Source organism: Dromiciops gliroides, chromosome 3 (assembly GCF_019393635.1).
Source record: "Dromiciops gliroides isolate mDroGli1 chromosome 3, mDroGli1.pri, whole genome shotgun sequence".
NCBI lineage: Eukaryota > Metazoa > Chordata > Mammalia > Microbiotheria > Microbiotheriidae > Dromiciops > Dromiciops gliroides.
Genome location: NC_057863.1, coordinates 669,977,228 through 669,996,668, shown reverse-complemented (window position 1 = coordinate 669,996,668; position 19,441 = coordinate 669,977,228). Strand labels below are relative to the sequence as shown.

Sequence of the window (19,441 nt, the reverse complement as noted above, 5' to 3'; positions counted from 1 at the left end):
ATTCCTGTGCCCTCTGGAATATTATATTCCATGCTCTCTGATCTTTAATGAAGAAGCTGCTAGATCTTGTGTTATCCTGACTGTGGCTCCACAATACTTGAATTGTTTCTTTCTGGCTGCTTGAAATATTTTCTCCTTCACCTGGGAGCTCTAGAATTTGGCTATAATATTCCTGGAAGTTTTCCTTTTGGGATCTCTTTCAGGAGGTGATTGGTGGATTCTTTCAATTTCTATTTTACCTTTTGGTTCCATAATACTAGGGCAGTTTTCCCTGACAATCTCTTGGAAGTTGCTGTCTAAGCTCTTTTTTTGATAATGGTTTTCAGGTAGTCCAATAATTTTCAAATTATCTCTCCTGGATCTATTTTCCAGGTCAGCTGTTTTTCCAAGAAGATATTTCACATTGCCCTCTATTTAAAAATTTATTTGGATTTGCTTTATTGTGTCTTGCTTTCTCATAAAGTCACTAGCTTCCATTAGTTCAATCTTAATTCTGAGGCAATTATTTTCTTCAGAGAGCTTTTCTATTTGTCTTTTCAAGCTGTTGACTTTTTTCTCATGACTTTCCTGCATCACTCTCATTTCTCTTTCCATTTTTTCCCTCTATCTCTCTTACTTCATCTTCAAAGTCCTTTTTTGAGTGCCTCTATGGCCTGAGACCAATTCATATTTTTCTTGGAAGCTTTGGATATAGGAGCCCTGACATTGCCATCCTCTTCTGAGGGTTCACTCGATCTTCCTTGTCCCTAAAGAAACTTTCTATGGTTCACATCTTTCTCTGTCTTCTCATCTTGCTGCCCATTACTTGACTTTAACTTCTTCTTAAAGTGGGGCACTGCTTTCAGGCTGCACTGTCCCAAACTTCAGGGGGTCAAGGTGGTACGATTTAAGGAGTGGCAGTTCTTCACTTGCCTGGTCTGTGCTCTGGTGTGTAAATAAACCCAAGCCAACTTGCTTTTCAACCAAGAAAAAAAAATTGTTTTTCCTCGGGTTGAAAAGTTCTTGGTGAGCTGCACCCCTCCCCCACCTGGGCTGCCCACTCAAGATTGCTTCCTGGCTCCAGGAGCTGGGGTAGAACTACCAAATTCACCTCAGCTCCAGCAGAGACCCTGTAGTCCTCCTCCTGGCCAACTGCTCAGCCCTCTCACCAGACCGTGAGCTTAATTCCAGAAGACGCCTGGTGCTAGCAGCCAATTCAGAGGCTGGGGGGTATATTTCTCTGGTGTGCCTGCCTGGGATTGAATGGTGTCAGCCTGACCACAAGAGTGAGCTCTACTCCAATGTGGTACATGACCACTCCTCCTGCCGAACTTCTAAGCATCTTTGGTTAGAAAATGGTCTCAGCCTATCCTTCTGTGGGTTCTGCTCTGCTCGGGAATTGTCTTATGGCATTATTTGGAGTTTTGGGGAGTGATTGTGTCAGGAGCTCTGAGCACTTACTGCCTTTCCTCCGCCATCTTGGCAGCATATTGTTTGATGAAGCACTGTGAAAGACTAAATTATTCTCAACAAGACAATCCAAAGGACTATTGATGAAACACATTATCCACCTCCAAAGAAGAACTGATATTGATGGAACACAGACTGAAGCAGGCTATTTTCCACTTTCTTTCATTTTTTAAAATAAAGCTTTCTCGTGTAACATGACAAATATGGTATTGTTTTACATAATCATACATGTATAACCTATATCTAATTGCTTGCCACCTCAGGGAGGGGTGAAGGGAGGGAGGGAATGAAGGATAGAATTTGGAACGCAAAACTTAAATGTTAAAAATTGTTTTAATATGTAATTGGGAAAAATAAAGTAGTAACAAAAAGAGTAGGGTTATGTAGGGAATGCAAACAGTTGAAAAGCCAATTGATAGTGGTTGGATAAGGGAATTTCGCGACTCTTGAACTTGAAGGTGGAACATTTGTGGGTGATGGCAAGATCAAGGGTGTGACCATCATTGTGTGTAGCTGAAGTGGTTGGAGGAGTAGCTCATGGGAAGTGGGTGGGTTAAGAAACTGAGTGGTTTATGGGTATTAGAGGGAGAAAACACTATGAATGTTAGTCCCCTGATATAGGACAGTAGTTGGGGAGGAGAGAAAAATGTAAGCCAGGAGGTGGAAGGGGTAGTGACCTGAGGGTGTGAAGACAACAAGATTTTTATTTGGTGTAGATGGAACATCATGGACCTCAGAGGAAGAGAAAATTACTGCAGGACGCAGAAGAAGGGGAGAACGAGAATGGGACAATGGGGAGTAAGGAGAATGAGGGAAGGTGTTCTGGAGACGGTGGCCAAGGAGCCTGTGTCTTCAGGGGAAAGTCAGGCTTCACTAGGAGCTAGTAGATGGAAGGAGGGGGAAAAGAATGGATTTCAGATGGAGGGAAGCCTGTTGCCTCTGGAACAGGCATTCCACAGAGCACCGTGCAAGGGCTGGGTGGAGTTAGGACCAGACTTTGGGATGGGACGATGAAGGGACTGGCGATGAGGAATTGGGTGGTACTAAGTGTGCTAAGTAAGGGCAGTAAGGGTTTGGGTGATGATCTTCAAGACTTCAGCGTCACTGGGATGGCAAAGACGTGAGCAGGTGTGAGAATGTCCGCAAAGTGGGGGATGCCACTCCTCTGCCCTCCGAGCACAGGTGCAGGAAGGAGATGGGAGGCTTGGAGCCGAGGGAGGCTCGCTCGCTCTTTGCAATCGTGGGGCCCCATGATTGGGAGACTGGGCTGGGAGCCGCTGCGAGTTGCCTTGCACTGGTGCCCATGGGCGCGGTGGTTTGGGGCCGATGGGGGATGGCCTGGCCAACCCCAGTCCCTGCCCCGGCTCCAGAGCTCAGGGACTGGGGTTGGGGGGGTGGTCTGCTCTGTCTTGTGCCCCTAGGAAGGTCCCCTCCTCCATCTTTTCCAGGTAAAGCCCGTCTGAGCCGATTCCCTGGACACGACGCTCCTCCACTGTGACCCCCCCACCATCTGCTGTTCTCCTCTGCCTGTGATGGGGGGGCGGCGCTCCCGAGGTCTCGGGGTCGCGCACCCATGCCCGGCATGTGCGGCGCTCCCAGTGGGGACAGAGCGATGACAAGCCCACGGCTGTCCTCTGGGTGCACGAAAGCCTCTGGATTGTGGTCAGTAGGAGGTGGGCTGGAAGGAGGCCGGGAGGGAGGGAGAGCCGCCGGGCCCGGGGACAGCCGCTGCAAGTGCCGGACAGGGACGTCAGGAGGCCGTGCTCGGGCTGAGAGCGGCGGGGGCGCGGGGGCCGAGGTGCTTCAAGGGGCGGAGACTCGGAGGTCGCCTGGGGCTGGCGGAGTCCTGTGGACTCTATTTCCCAACAGGCCACGCGGGCGCCTCTGTTGGGGGCGGGGGCGCGGGGGGGGGGCATCCCTGGGTATGTCACTCCCGCGCTTGTGCTCCAGGGTAATGGAGCCTGTCCAAGTCTGGTGGACTCCGTTTCCCAGAAGGCCACGCGACTCCTCTGGATGGGGAGCAGAGAGGGTCGTTTCGGTGCGGCTTCGCCTTCTCGCGCCTGCGCTCCAGGTCTGTTCAGTCCAAAGCCTTGTCCGAGGCTGAGGGGTAGCTGGCCCGGAGAGAGTCGCGCGTGCGCACTTCACAACTCGCACCGTCCCTTTCACGAACGGACGCTCTCATAGGTCGGCCCCGGGGGGAGGGGTGCAGGTGGAACCAATCCGTGCAGAGTAACGGTCCCGCCCCAGGCCCTCCCGGGTGAACCTCGGGTCAGAGGCGCCAAGGGAGCGAGCGAGGGGGATGAGCGGGGCTGACATGGCCCCTGCGCCCAGGCCGGTGAGCCCGGGGGCCCAGGGGGCGGGGCTGGAGGGCCGGGGACCGGGTCACGTGGGCCCGAGGGCCGGGAGCTAGGGGGCGGGGCCCGAGGCCCAAGAGAAGGGTCACGTGGGTCAGGGGCGGGGCCGAAGAGCCAGGGGCTGGATCCGGGGCGGTCTCCCTGCTCCTCTGCTTTCCTCCAGGCACTGAGCTAGTCTAGGAGGCTGGGCCTTGGCTTGCTCTCAGTGAGCTCACAGTCTAATGGGGGAAGGAGCCAAACAACTGTGTTCAAACCCAATAGAAGCAACATATACGGGCTCCATCAAGGCGAGAGTGGGTAGATGATAATGACGACCATGACGGGTGATTGATGTTCAGTCGTTTCAGCCCTGACTCTTCATGAAGGTTTTTGGCAAAGACACTGGAGCCGTTCGCCATCCCCTTCTCCAGTTCATTTGACAAATGAGGAAACTGAGGCAGCTGGGGTTAAGTGACTTACTCAGTGTCACACAGCTCATAAACGTCTGAGGCCAAATTTGAACTCAGAAGCTGTGATGGGCAGCGAAGTGGCTCAGGGCTGAATCAGGGGGACACCACAAAGGGGCCTGGAGAGTTGGATGTGACTGAAACGACTGAACAAGGTGAATCCTAGGCCAGAGCCACCGCTTAACCGCCTACTGGGATCAATAAATCTCCAACTTGGAGGATCCCCAGGAACCATTCATGCCCTTCCAGGAACATAGGAGATGGTTCCAGAGCTAGCACAAGCATTTTTGGTGTTTTAGGAGTCAGTGACGTTCCAGGATGTTGCTGTGGACTTCACCTGGGAAGAATGGGGATGCTTGGCACCTTCTCAGAAGGAGTTGTACAAGGATGTGATGCTGGAGAACTACAGGAACCTGGTCTGCCTTGGTAAGGACGACTTTCTCTTTGGACCCAGAGGCTGCCCAGGGGAAGGTCTTGGTTTCCTTTCTAAGTAAATGCTCTTGGTGTTTCAGGGGGGCAGTAGGGTTATCACTTAGCAGAGATGACTGATCCTTTTGGAGCCAGGGGAAAGAGCCTTGCTTGTACACCAAGAGTCCCATCTTAGCCGAGAAGGGATCACACAACTCCTCATCTTTCTGATCCTGAAGCCACAGTTTCTCTGTCACCTTCAGACTTCATAGAAACACTTCAAAGAACATCCTCCACAGATAGCGTGCCCACTTTTCCCTGAAGAGACAGGGGCCAGGATCGAATTGTGAGTAGGTTCTTTGTCCCTAGCATTTTCTCATCTCCAATGAGCAGGACTGGCAGTGTCCAAGCCAGGTGTCCATGACCAGGTGGACCAAGGGGAAGCACTTTGGATGGCAGAGAGAGAAGACTCAGGAAGCAGCCACGGAAGTGAGTATACAAAACGAGGGAGACGAGGCAATGTCAAATCTCTGGTCACTGGGAAAGTGCTTCACAAATGCTAGCAGGCAGCTCTTTGTCAAAGATCCTTAGACCTTGGAAGAAGGGCTGAGGCTGTGGCCCAGATAGTAATAGCTGCTTCATAAAAGCTCATGTGCATCTCAACATATAAGTACTTGGGCATCTCTCTCCTCATATTCCCTTCAGTCCTTAGTGGAAATATGTACCTGAAGGGGACAGATTGAATTCAACTAAGTACCTACCACATGTCTGGCACTTGGCCCTCCCGGTAGAGAGGAGGGATTGGGACATGATACTTAACAGATAAGTAGCTTTTAAAAATACACATGAGGGGCAGCTAGGTGGCGCAGTGGATAGAGCACCAGCCCTGGAGTCAGGAGGACCCGAGTTCAAATCTGGCCTCAGACACTTAACACTTACTAGCTGTGTGACCCTGGGCAAGTCACTTAACCCCAATTGCCTCACCCAAAATAAATAAATAAATAAATAAAATAAAAATACAAAGGAATCTCAGTGAGGAGAGAGGGCATTAAGAACTGGGGAGGTCAGGAAAAGCCTCATGTGTGATGGGGCCCCTAGCTAAACTTTGCAGGGAACTATGGGGCAGTGATAAGGAGGAAGAACATTTCAGCTTAGAGATATCCTGTGCACAGGCACACAGTAGACTTGTTTGGCTGGAGCCTAGAGAGTGAGAAGGAGAGTGGAGGGCTTCAGCCATGCCCTCTTGACGTCTGATAGTCACTCCTGGCCTTTTATCATTAGACTGTCTGGCCCCCTCCATTATCCTCCTAATAGGGTGATGATTCAGTCAGCATCAGGCCTGGGAGCCAGGAAGGATGAGGAAATCTATTGCCCCATAAGCTCCTGACTCTCCATTCTGGACCAGTCCAGATCTAGAACCTCAGACCCTGCCTTTACCCCTCAAATTGGATCAGCATCTTAACTGAGGCCTGGGGTGGAGCTCCTGTTGTTGGCCAAGGAGGGAATGACTGTCTCATGTTCTATGCCTAGCAAACCTTTCCTTCTGCTTCCCAGAGATTTGTTTGGAGTCTGAGGCTGAACTAAGGGAAAACTCCCTTGACTTTTTTTTTTTTTGCTGGGCAATGAGGGTTAAGTGACTTGCCCAGGGTCACACAGCTAGTAAGTGTCAAGTGTCTGAGGCCAGATTTGAACTCAGGTTCTCCTGAATCTAGGGCCAGTGCTCTATCCACTGTGCCACCTAGCTGCCCCTCCCTTGACTTTTATTTTGGGGTTTTTTTTTGTTTTGTTTTGGGTTTTTTTGCAGGCAATGGGGGTAAAGTGACTTTGCCCAGGGTCACACAGCTAGTAAGTGTCAAGCATCTGAGGCCGGATTTGAACTCAGGTACTCCTGAATCCAGGGCTGTGCTTTAACACTGCGCCATCTAGCTGCCCCCCTCCCTTGATTTTTGACCATTCCTGAATTTGCTTTTGTCTTCATCCAATTTCAGTCCTGCCATCCCTAGGTCCCTCTCCGTCTGATTTCCTCTTCCACTGTGTCCCTGGAATCTCTATTTGCTTGTTGACAAACAGCCTTTTTCCTTCTCAAAGTCCTTCCCTCTTCTTGCAGTCACAGAATTTTCCAAGAAATTGAAGTCTAAGCTTACTAGTGTAAAATTATTTAAAGTAACCTGGGGGGCCTAATCTGTGGACTTTTGGCTGTCTATCTGACTGCTTTTTAGCTGGTAAAGCTATAACTAGCTATTAGCTGCCTAAGCCAGTCTGCAGGGGCCTGCCTCTTCCCCACTGCCTCTCAGACTGATAAGCAAACACCGTTTTTTAAAATATCAAAGCAGGGTTTATTTATATGAATAACCGTTAAAGAGAAGGATAACAAGAGAAGTAGGATAATAAAAGTAAATAGGACCCATCTGCTTTTAAACTTTCTCTCCTGCTGTTGAGCTTATTACCCAAGCCGCATCTCTCACCTGTGAGAGGGGCTGCCAGGCTGCCTTACTCTACCTTCTTGCTAGCTCTCCTCCACTTTCACTGTCCTCACCCCTCTTCTAGCATCCTCCCTACTTGCTCTCTCTCTCGCTGTCCCATGCTGCGCTTCTGATTGAAAGCCCCCTCTCTTCTAGCATCCCCCCATTACTCCTCCTAGCGTCTCTAGCGTCCTCTGTACTTCCTCTCACTGGAAGCCCCCCCTTTCACATCTCCTGCCTCTCTTTTTATTAACCTCCTCTCTCAAGTGAAACCACAGGCCTCCCCAGGGCCGCCACAGAGCCCGTGCTGCGTGGGCTGGGAGCGGGGGGCTGGGCAAAGCAAGCTCCGGAGTCCCTCAGGCCTCCCGTGGGCCTCCCCCGCTGTGCACATGGGCCTCAGGGTTGCCACAACTGGCGGGTGTTTTCATCCGAGCTGCCCAGCCCGGCTCAGAGGCCCCCCCACCCCCAGCTGAAACAGAGGGTGAGGGGGCGGCTCCACTGGTGAAGCCTGAGGCTAATTTTAAGGCCTACACTAGCCTGTAGTTCACAGCTGTTCTCTTACTTTGGGAAAATCTGAACAAAGTCTGTCCTTCTCTAGTTCTGGGATTCTGTTCCCCTTTGACCACAAACTTTTAGTTATCACTCATGGTGATTCAACAGTCCCGCCCACCATTTCTTCTAGGACCCGAGGATGTCGTTTTTCCAGGCCAGAGGATGAATCCACCAAGGGCAGCTTTAAATGCTTATCTTTGGAATCAATTATCGGGCATTCATTTATGTTCTCTCTGGTCCAGACCAAAGATCATTCTCCTTGGTAGAGAAAACGTGTCTAAAGACAGAAGGAAAAGCACATTCGAGGTGCTCTGCCTTCTCTGCCTTTGTCCTGCCCACAGATGGTCATCCCATCCCCTCTTTGGTCCCTTCCTTCTCTCGGTGTAGCGAAGGATCAAGCAAACTCTGTTTTCCTGTGGTTCTTTGCCCTCCAGATGCTTCTTTCGCAGGACTGTGCCACATTGGGCTTGCTGCGACCTTGGTATCCACCCAAGGGTGCTCGTGCAGCCTCATCCCTTTCTTCAGACACCCCATTGCTCCCCCTCGTTGGAATGGCTTCCCTCTGTGGCATCAAGGTGTCATCTGAAAACCAAGTTTTGATCCTTGCTTATGTCTTTGCATCACAGTCACTTCTATTTTCTACATTCCAGATCAAACCCTCCTTCATGACCAGGGAAAACAAGCCCTTTATGCTATGTCCTTTATAATAGCCGCACCTGGCAGGGTCTACAGGCATGGGCCTTGTTGTCTTCCTTTGCTCTACTGTGAGGGAGAAGAAGGATTTAATTGTGTGTCCTCTAGCATCATCCTCGCCTTTTCATTTACACTGTTGGAGTCATTGTGCTTGTTATTCTCTTGGTTCTGCTTGTTGCCGTCTGCATCAGTTCATGAAGATCTTCCCACGCTTCTCTAGGTCTCTTCTTTTCCTCATTTTTTTTTTTTACGGGGCAATGGGGTTAAGTGACTTGCCCAGGGTCACACAGCTAGTAAGTGTCAAGTGTCTGAGGCCGGATTTGAACTCAGGAACTCCTGAATCCAGGGCCGGTGCTTTATCCACTGCGCCACCTAGCCACCCCTCTTTTCCTCATTTCTAACAGCAGTTAGTTTCCATTCATTTATCTTGGTTTTTTCAGTTTGTCTCCAGGGGACGAGTGGGCACCACTCATTTCCATTTCTTTGCTGCCAAAGATAATGTGGCTGTGAATGTTTTGATCTCTGTCGACCTTTGTTTCCATGTGACTTGCTAGTGGTGCACTGCTGAGGGAGATTGCTGGGCCTTTGGGTATCTGTGCTTTGTTGCTTTTTTGGCATAATTTTAAATTGAAATCCAAAACAAATGAACCAATTCATAGCTTCATCGGCAAGTGTATCCCCTCACTGTTCCTATCTTCCCACGGATGCTCCAACAGTGACTGTTCTGTCTTTGCTTGATCAATTTGCAGAATTGAGGTAAAAGCTCAGAGTTGTATTAATTTTTATTTCTCTATTAGTGATTTGAAGCCTCTGGTCAAGTACAGTTTGTCATTCTGGGAAGACTCTTCATTCTTTTTGATCACATGCCTATTGGGAGAGGGGCTTTGTCATGGTGGGGTGGGGTTCTATTTATTTTCCTACTTCTCTCCTTAATTTTAGTTCCTGGATTTTATTCATGCAAATACTTAGATGCTGGAAGTAAAGAGAGTTATCTACTTTTCTCTTTATGACCTCAGAATTTCATTGTTAAGAGTTTCCCATTCCTTCTGGGCTGACTTCTGTAGAATTTTGATCCATTGTATCTTACTTTTATATCCTTCTTCGGACCCCTTCACTCATGCCCTCCAGTCATGGTACCATGAGTGGGAGTAGGCTGCTCCTAACCCACCATCTTCTGCAATTCCTCAACAGTCTCTCATCTTTCTAGATCATTCCATCCGGATGTATCATTCTATCCAAATCCTGATGGCAGGCTGCCCCACCCCACCTCTGCCCCAGTCACCTTCTTTTTGTTTTCAGAGTTCAGGGGCAGCTAGGGGGCGCAGTGGATAAAGCACCGCCCTGGAGTCAGGAGGACCTGAGTTCAAATCCGGCCTCAGACACTTGACACTTACTAGCTGTGTGACCCTGGGTGAGTCACTTAACCCTCATTGCCCACAAACAAAAAAATCAAATTAGTTCAGGTACGTGGCTCATAGTCTTACTCTCTCATCCAACCCCTGCTTTAGAGTTAGTTGGGGATTTCAGTAGACATGTTGACGTCTACGCAAGCTTCATATGACCTGCACCTTCTTCTACTGCAGCATGTCAACCATGTTATTATCCACAACCCCTTTCTCCTCCTTTCTACACCATGACATTCATTTTGCCTTGCTTTCTCTTTCCCTACTTTAAAACCCTTAGAACAGAGCCAGTCTATTCTTTGGGCTTTTTTTTGGTCTAATTTGAAGGACGCTTGTTCCTCCCTGATTAGAATGTTAGTACCACAGCACTATATAGAACCTTGAAATTTCTCAAATAAATTTGCCTTCTAGGGAAGGAAAGAGAAAAAGCATTTATATGGGTGTATCCTATATGCCAGGCAGTCTGCCAAACATGTTTGCAAATATTTTCTCATTTGATCCTCACCAAAACCGCAGCTTTCTCTTGACTCTTGTGTTGGTCTTTCAGAGTTCCACCCAACAGTGGGCTCTTCATCAGAAATGGTTGAAAGTCCTTTATTCCATTAAAGAACCATTCCCCTTCCCCGCTCCCTGCCATAGCATTATACTCAGCTTTGCAGGATAAATTATTCTTGGTCATTAGCCTATCTCTTGTCTTTGCAATATAGTATTTCATGTTTTCCTTTTGTTTATAGTGGATGCTGCCAAGTCTTATGTGACCCTAGCTGTGGACCCTTGGAACTAGAACTGCTTCTTTCTGGAAGTTTACTTTATGTAGGATCTTTTGCTTGTGCATCTTTCAGGATGTGAAAAGTGGGTTCTTTCCCTTGTCACTTTGCCCTTCTCTGTTTCTAATATATCTGGGCAATTTTAGTTTATGATTTCTTGAAATATAGTGTCCAGGCTTTTTGATTAATCATGATTTCAGGGATTCTAATGCTTCTTAAATTATCTTTCTTTTTGTTTGTTTGTTTGTTTTTTGTTTTTGTTTTTGTTTTTTGCGGGGCAATGGGGGTTAAGTGACTTGCCCAGGGTCACACAGATAGTAAGTGTCAAGTGTCTGAGGCCGGATTTGAACTCAGGTACTCCTGAAATCCAGGGCCGGTGCTTTATCCACTGTGCCTCCTAGCCGCCCCAATTATCTTTCTTTTTAAAAAATGTAATAAACATTTTTATTTATAGTTTTTGGTTCCAATGTTTTATCCTTACTATCTCCTTCCTCTCCCCGCTCTGAGGCAGCAAGCAATTAGATATGGGTTATACATGTATGATTATGTAAAACATTACTTGTATTTGTCATTTTGTACAAGAAAACTTGATTAAAAGAGAAAAAAAACGAAAGAAAGTGAAAAATAGCATGCTTCAGTCTGTTCCATCAATATCACTTCTTTCTTTGGAGGTGGATAGTGTGATTCATCAGTAGTCCTTTGGGATTGTCTTGTATCATTATATGTTGAGAATACTCAAGTCATTCACAGTTCTTCATCCAACAATATTGCTGTCTCTGTGCAAAACATTCGTCTTGGTTCTGCTTACTTTATTATACATTATTGCATACATGTCTTTCAGGCTTTTGTGAAATCATCCTGCTTGTCATTTCTTACAGCACCATAATACTTCATCACCATCAAATACCACAGCTTGTTTAGCCATTTCCCCAATTGATGGATCTTTCTTTTGATTTACGGTTCTTAGCCACCACAGAAAGAGCCGCTGTAAATATTTTTGTACAAATAGGTCTTTTTTTCTCTTTTGGGGAATGTCTTTGGGATATAAACCTAGCAGTGGTATTGCTGGATCAAGGGTATGCATAGTTCTATAGCCTTTTGGGCATAGTTCCAAATTGTTCTCCAGATAGTTGGATCTTTTCACAACTCCCACCAACAGTGGATTAGCGTCCCAGCTTTCCCACTTCCCCTCCAATATCCAAGATACACCTTTAGGCTTGTTAGGGCTTGTCTCTGGAACAAGTGCCTTTGGCCCTGGGGATACAAAGACAAAAGTGAAATAGCTCTTGTCTTCAAGGAGCTTCCGTTCAAGGCTGGGTGGCTGCTTGTTTGGTGAATTGTAGGAAGGATCTTCCTTTATAGTGAGTAGTTGGACTCAGTGGCTCTGAGATTCCTTTCCACTCTATGATTCCCTAGTTCTGTCTCTATGACCCATTGGAGTTCAGCCCCTCTAGTAATCAGCTGTGACTCCATGGAAGTTATTTATCTTTGTGGTCTCAGTTTCTTCATCTCTGAAAGGAAGGACCAGGACTAAGTGAGTTCCAAGATCTGTTATATCCCTAACATTCTGTTAAGTAACCCATTTGATTTAGCTCTGCTTGTCATAATATTCCTTCTTTAGTTGAGCTGAAAGCATACTCCTCATAGTTTGCATCCATTTGTTTTGGTACAGCCTTTAAAAGGTTTAAAATTATTATGCTCCTGTTTGTAGAGAGGCTAGTAAAAAGGGCACTATAAATGAGTCAAAAGACTTGATTCACACTCTAGCTTTGACATTAGCAGTATCAGCCTAGAATGAATCCCTAAATCCAGGTGAACTTCGGTTTCCTCTTTTGGAAAATAGCATCACTGAGGGAATAGTGAGTTTGAAGGAGAAAGCTTCTTCTAAGCATCTACATAGAGGAATGAGAGTACAAGTACAAGGTGGTGTCTGGATATAATTTGGGGTATTGACTGTAGTGATAATAATAATTAAGAAATCATGTTTTCTTGTTATTTGTTCTTCCTGTAAAGTCTGACGATTGTTTTTTCTTAAGGGAGGAGACAGAAAATAAGACTGTGCATTCAGCAGGGAGATGGGATATTTACATCTTTAAAACATTTTCTTTCAGGTTGGAAGAATAGGTTTGACACAAAGGAGTCAACTCCAGACCTAGAAGCCTGGGAATGTAAAGCCAGGTTAGAGAGGCAGGCCACACGAACGAAGAGAAAACATGACTAAGACTAGACCTCAGAAAACATAATCAAATCAGTTCAAAGAAGATATTTTCTACATCTAATGAATGGGGAAATCCATCAATTATAATTCAGACCTTACTAAGTGTCAGAAAATTCACATTGTGAAGAAACCTTATGAATGTAATGAATGTGGCAAGGGCTTCCAATGGAGTTCTCATTTTGCTAAACATCAGCGAACACATACTGGAGAGAAACCTCTGAATATAATAAATGTGAGAAGGCCCTTTGCTCAAGTAGAAGACTCACTGAACATCAGAGGATTCATAGTGGAGAGAAATTTTATGGATGTCATGTATGTGGGGAAAACCTTCAGCCAGTTCACAGAACTTACTTCAGCATCAAGCAGTTCATAAAGGAGAGAATCCATTTGAATGTATTGAATGTGGGAAGACCTTCAGCCGGAGTTCACAACTTATGTACATCAGAGATTCATGCTGGAGAGAAACTTGTATGAATGTATTGAATGTGGGAAGTCCTTCCTTTGGTGTTCACGGCTTATTCAACACCAGAGAATACACAGTGGAGAAAAACCTTTTGAATGTAATGAATGTGGGAAGGCTTTCGCCAGAGGATACAACTTACTGTACATCAGAGAATTCACACTGGAGAGAAGCCCTATGAATGTAAAGAATGTGGGAAGGCCTTTCACCGAAGCACAGGACTTACACAACATCAGAAAAATTCATACAGGCGAGAAACCTTATGAATGCAATGAAGTGGGAAGACCTTCTGCTGAGCTCACAACTTTAATCAACATCAGATAATTCATAGTGGAGAGAAACTTTATGAATGTAGTGAATGTGGGAAGGCCTTCTGCCGCAGGGTCACAACTTACACAACATCAGATAATTCATACTGAAGAGAAACCATATGAATGTAGTGAGTGTGGGAAGGCTTTCCATCAGACTTCACAACTTATTCGACATAAAGTAATTCATACAGGAGAGAAACCTTTTGAATGTAATCAATGTGGGAAGGCTTCCACAGAAGCACAGGACTTACACAACATCAGAGAATTCATACTGGTTGGAAACCTTTTGAATGTAATGAATGTGGCAAGGCCTTCCACAGAAGCACTGGACCTAATACAACACCATAGAATTCATACTGGAGAGAACCTTATGAATGTAAGGTATGTGGGAAAACCTTCCGCAGGAGCTCACAACTTACTCAACACAAGGTAATTCATACTGGAGAGAAACCTTAGGAATGTAATGAATGTGGGAAAGCCTTTCTGCTGAGCGCACAGCTTACTCGACATCAAAAAATTCATACTGGAGAGAAACTCCCAAATATAACATGTGTGAGAATCCTTCCGCACAGAGAAGCTACTTACTCAACACCACAAAATACATAATGGAGAGAAGCCTTATTAAGTTAAGTCCTTGTGAGTATGATTAATGTGAGAAGGGTTTCAGACAGAGCAAACAACTACTGAAAACTAGATAATTCAAACTAAATCAAAACCCTATACATTATAAGTGATCCATGCTGGTTTCTGTGACTGTTCTAAACTTTTTCACTCTCCTGAAGTCCCAAGCCACTTCCTTGTCTTGTCTCACACTTTATAGCAGATATTATTATATACTCTTAAATTACTGAGAAAGTTGTAGAAGTATGAAAGGAATTTCCTATATTTACTCCACTCCTCACAAATGCCCAGAATTCTGAACTACTTCTCCATCCTGTCACCCAGGCAAGTAGAAACTCCTCCTTCTTCTTTCCAAAAGCTGATTCTTTGCCTATGGCCTTTATGCTACCAGTTCCTTTTAGTTCAGGACATTAATTTGACAGTCATCCCTCTTTTTCTTTGCATCTTAAACCTCTCCCAGTGGCTCTCTCTGAGCTTTGTGTTCAAGTTTCTCAATTTCCCAAAATGAAAAAAATCACTACCCAATCCAGTCACCAACCCATTTCTTTTTTTCTTGCCACACCTCTTGAAAATTATTCTCATTTCCATTAATAACAAATGGCATTTTCATAGCTCTTTGAAAGTTTATAACAACATTAACATCTTACTAGAGCCTACAAAAATCATGAGAAATTATGGCAGTCGTTATCCCTTTTATAGATGGAGAGAAGTGTGACTGGGTTTAAGTAACATACAGCTATATAGGTATATACAGCTACTCTTGGGCCATCATTATCTCACTACCCATCATCTGCAATCTGGTTTCTATCTCAACCTACCCTCAGAAGACACTAGTGACTTCCTACTTGCTAAGTACAATGGCTTTTTGTAGTACACCCTTGTTCTTCTTTGTAGTATTTGATGTAATTCACCCACCCTTTCCTTCAGTGCCCTCCAGTATTCCAAAATGCCACATTCTTGGGGTTAGTAATAAACAATGTGAATTTAAATGATACCTTTAAGGTTTTCAGAATACTATCCTCCCTCCCCTTTAACAATTCTTTGAAGTAGACTGAACAAGTAATAGTTGTCCCATTTTAGAGACCAGGAAACTGAGAGGGTCACTTGCTTTTGAGGCAGTAATTATTGAGATTCCTTATGTGACTTAAGACCCAAGGTCCTGACTTCAAAGCCCAGCAACCTTTCTACTACACAATGTTGATTTTTCCTCTTTCATCTGTATTTGCTTTCTTTGATTCTTTGCTGATTTATTTTCCTGTCTCCTTAAATAGCATGTTCCCCCACCAGTCCCTGATTAGAACCTAGGATTCATGCTGCCTTGATGAATGGCCCATGGTCTCCTTATTCCTTTTCCATGTCCAGAGTGGTGGGTGGTATCCTTTTCAAGCTAGGGCTCATGGAAAACCCTAGGCATGGTTTCCATGTGTGATGTGTAAAATTTAATGTGCCGTCTATTACTGTCCCAAGTGTAGGGGAAAATTAGCTAGGTTTAATCATATATTTGTTACTTAGAAATTAGAAGCTACTTGCAACCAGTGGTGGGGGCATTAAGCATTATTTTAAAGTAATTAAATATTAGTAAAGGAGAGCGCACATGGCTCTGAAAGATAGGAAAGCCTAGAGGAGAGGGCTTCGGCTGCACGTCTGCACTCACCCATTCCTGCGCCAAGAGAGCAAGTGTCTGCAAGCTCACTGAGGGCAGGAGCAGAGGCCTGCCCATAAAACATTGTTCAAAGCTCATTGGCTAGCATCACTCAAATCTATTGGTTTTACTGGATTTGAGGGCAATTTCGGTACAGTCTGCTGATGATGTCAGAGCCCAGAGAACAGGTCCTCTGTGGGGAACAAGGCTTTCAGGTAGGTGTGGTTTGGGGCCCCTGGAAGTGCCCAGATCCCTATTATTTTCTCACACATGTCAGAAGCCAAAAACAAGGAACCTCTGAAAAGCCATGACTCAGGTAACAGTGGTAATACCCAAATGCTCCTACTGTCTCTAGCATCGTTTAAAACTCCTCTGGTTTCCTTTGGCCTGTTCCCAATTACCTTTCCAGCTTCACATATTCTCCTCATATTCTGTGTCAAGTCAATAAGCATTTAGTAAGTGCTTATTATGTGCCAGGCACTGTGCTAGGTGCTGGGGGATACAAAGAAAGGCAAAAAACCCAGTCCCTGCCCTTGAGGAGCTCCCATTCTAACGGGGTGACAACAGGGTGAACAACACACATGTATAAGATATAGATGGACTAAATTGGAGGCAGTCTTGTTTTTGCTTTTCCTCACTTGATTTTTTTAATCATAAAATATTTGATTATTTTCCAGTTACAAGTAAGGTAGTTTTCAACATTTGTTTTCATAAGATTTCTTTCTCTCATTCGTCTTTCCCGTCCCCTCCCCCCTCCCCAAGACAGCAAGCAATCTGCTATATGTTATATATGTGCAGGCACATTAAACATATTTCTGCATTAGTCATGTTGTGAAAGAAGAATCAGAACAAACGGGGAAAAACTCAAAAGAGAATAAAACAAAATAAAAGCAAAAGTAGAAGCAACTGGCTCAATCTGCATTCAGAATCCACAGTTTGTTTTTTTGATAGAACACTTTATTTGAACATTTTAAACACAATATTACTTGAAAAACAAGATCTTTGACTTGAAAGTAAAAACTACATAGGATCAAATTCTTTTTTTTAAATCATAAAAATATTTTATTATTTTCTAGTTACATGTAGAAATAGTTTTCAACATTGTTTTCATAAGATTTTTAGGTTCCATATTTTTCTCCCTCCCTCCCTTCCCTCCCCCCTGCTCACCAGGACAGCCAAGGCAATTCTGCTATAGGTTATATATGTACAATCACATTTAAACATAATTTCTGGTAGGGCAGCTAAGTGGCACAGTTGCATAAAGCACTACAGCCCTGAATTTCAGGAGGACCTGAGTTCAAATCTGGCATCCAGGAACTTGACCCCCCCCAAAAACCCACCTTTTTTACTACGCTGTGTGACCCTGGGACAAGTCACTTAACCCTCATTGGCCACACCAAAAAAAAGAAGAAATAATAGTATGGTTCAATCTGCATTCAGAATCCACAGTTTTCCTTTTTTCTGGATGTGGAGAAACATTTTCCATCCTGAGTTCTTGTGGAATTGTCTTTGGTCATTGCAACTGCTAAAAAGAGTCAAGTCTATCACAGTTGACATCATCACACAAGTTTCCTGTACTGTGCACCAGCCTTATAGAGGAGTCAGTCTTAGAGAAAAGCCCAGGTAGTACCCAAAAGGAACTGGGAAAGGCCTCTGACAGAATGTAAGATTTGAAGGAAGCCAGGAAGTGGAGGTAAAGAAGAAAGGCATCTTCTGTGTTGCAAACCCTGTGAATCCAACCAGATGGGGTCCCTCTTTGCTAGCCTCTTTTTGCACTCACTGGTTCTCAGCCTTGCTTTGCAGTATACTTTCTCACCTCCAACCCATAGAATTCATTCTGTGCAGACTCGAGCTCAAGGCCCCTGTTTTATGTTGGACCTTCTCTTGCCAAACTACATTATCTTCATTTGTGTTTATTCTGAATATAACTTCTCTCTGTTGGTGAAGTATAAGCTTCTTGAGGGAATAGGACTGTTTCATTTTGTCTCCCTAGGACCTAGCACAATATCTGCCATGTAGGTGCTTATAAATGCTCAAATTAATGATAGTAGTTTGCATGACATAATGCTTTAAGGTTTGCAGTGTGTTTTATGAATATGTTCTCAACAGATGACCTTCCTGTTATTTCTGTTAAGGAAATCTTTCTGAATAAACTCATCAAAATGCAACACAGGAACCAAGAGAAGCTAAAAAAGACAAACTCAGAGCCTAGATGTGTCTGTTATAATAGTCCAGACAGCTGCTACTGAGGGCATATGGCAGGGTGGTAGAAGTCAGGGACAGATGGTGAGAGAGATTATTGTGAATAGGTAGGGCTTGGTACTGGTCAGAGATGGGAAAGATCAGATCCTAGGTATGTGTTTTCTGGCTTATTTTAAGAAAGAAAGAAATGAAATGAAAAGGAATCCATTAGGGGAAAAACAAGGAAGAAGGCTGAGGAAATTATTATTTTTATAAACTGGGATACATTAAAGGCATATAGTAAGAGGGTGGAATAAAGTCCAAATATTCAAAAAGTAAACTCTAGAATTACAATAACATGAAGAAGGAACTACAGAGGAGAAAAAAATGGAGGGAGGGGATTATTAAGGAGACAGTAGAGTTGGAGATGGAAATCACAAGCAAAAGCAAGCTGATTAGAAAGTGGGGAGATTAAAAAGGAGAAAGAAAAAAATTCAGTGGTCTGGGCTGGGTGAGGAAGAGTGCAGAGATTGAGATCACTGAGATTCTAGATAGTCTTGCTGATCTCATTCTCCCCCCTAATTTCCCCCAACACCTGCCCACAAATGGCTATTCCCCACTTTCCCTGGGAGAAAAGAGAACGTTTATAATAGAATATGATCAACAGGTGTTTAATGTATACTGTGTGCTGACCATGGCGCTAGTGACTGGGGGTAAAAGACAAAAATCAGTCTCTTCCTTCAAGGAGGGTAAACCACTCCTAAACATCATAACCACAAATATAATAAACTCATCTATAACATGGAAAATAAAAAAGAGATTAGTAGAATTCAAAAATATGTTTGCAAGAAAGATGCTTAAGGGGGCAGTTAGGTGGCGCAGTGGATAAAGCACCGGCCCTGGATTCAGGAGTACCTGAGTTCAAATCCGGCCTCAGACCCTTGACATTACTAGCCGTGTGGCCCTGGGCAAGTCACTTAACCCCCATTGCCCTGCAAAAAAAAAAAAACAACAGAAATAAAATTAAAAAAAAGATGCTTAAAACATATTGACAGTAAAAATAAAGAGGTGAGTAGAATTCCTCAGGTAAATTTTGAAAGTAGAAGTGACAATCATGATTTCAGTCAAGGCAGGAGTAAAAGTAGATATGGTTAAAAAAGAAACAAGCAGTGGGCAGCTAGGTGGCGCAGAGTGGATAAAGCACTGGCCTTGGATTCAGGAGTACCTGAGTTCAAACCCAGCCTCAGACACTTGATACTTACTAGCTGTGTAACCCTGGGCAGGTCACTTAACCCTCATTGCCCTGCAAAAGAAAAAAAAAAGACAAGCAGGGGAAACTGCATTATGTTTAAAGGCAACAGTATCTGAGTACATAAAGGAAAAGCTAATTAAACTGGGAGAAAGTAAAACACTAGTTGTTGAGAGACTTTAATGTGCCCATTTCAAACCTAGAGAAATCTAAGATAAACAAGAA

At 44.7% G+C, this 19,441-nt stretch overlaps 1 protein-coding gene across 4 annotated transcripts in view; it reads left to right on the top strand.

Annotated features, from left to right (window-relative positions):
* Window positions 1-2,227: 2,227 nt before the first annotated feature.
* Window positions 2,228-19,441, top strand: part of LOC122746405 (zinc finger protein 69 homolog B-like) — a 42,770-nt gene continuing 25,556 nt past the window's right edge. Inside the window, exons 1-5 of one of the 4 annotated variants that reach the window (XM_043991981.1) lie at window positions 2,228-3,111; window positions 3,400-3,520; window positions 4,549-4,675; window positions 5,051-5,146; window positions 12,646-12,712. In XM_043991981.1, the coding sequence (XP_043847916.1) occupies window positions 3,023-3,111; window positions 3,400-3,520; window positions 4,549-4,675; window positions 5,051-5,146; window positions 12,646-12,712 (500 nt within the window). In that variant the 5' untranslated portion in view covers window positions 2,228-3,022. Of the gene's footprint in view, window positions 3,112-3,399; window positions 3,521-4,548; window positions 4,676-5,050; window positions 5,147-12,645; window positions 15,662-19,441 lie in introns of those variants that run through there. The other 3 variants (XM_043991980.1, XM_043991983.1, XM_043991982.1) reach the window with 3 other exon arrangements.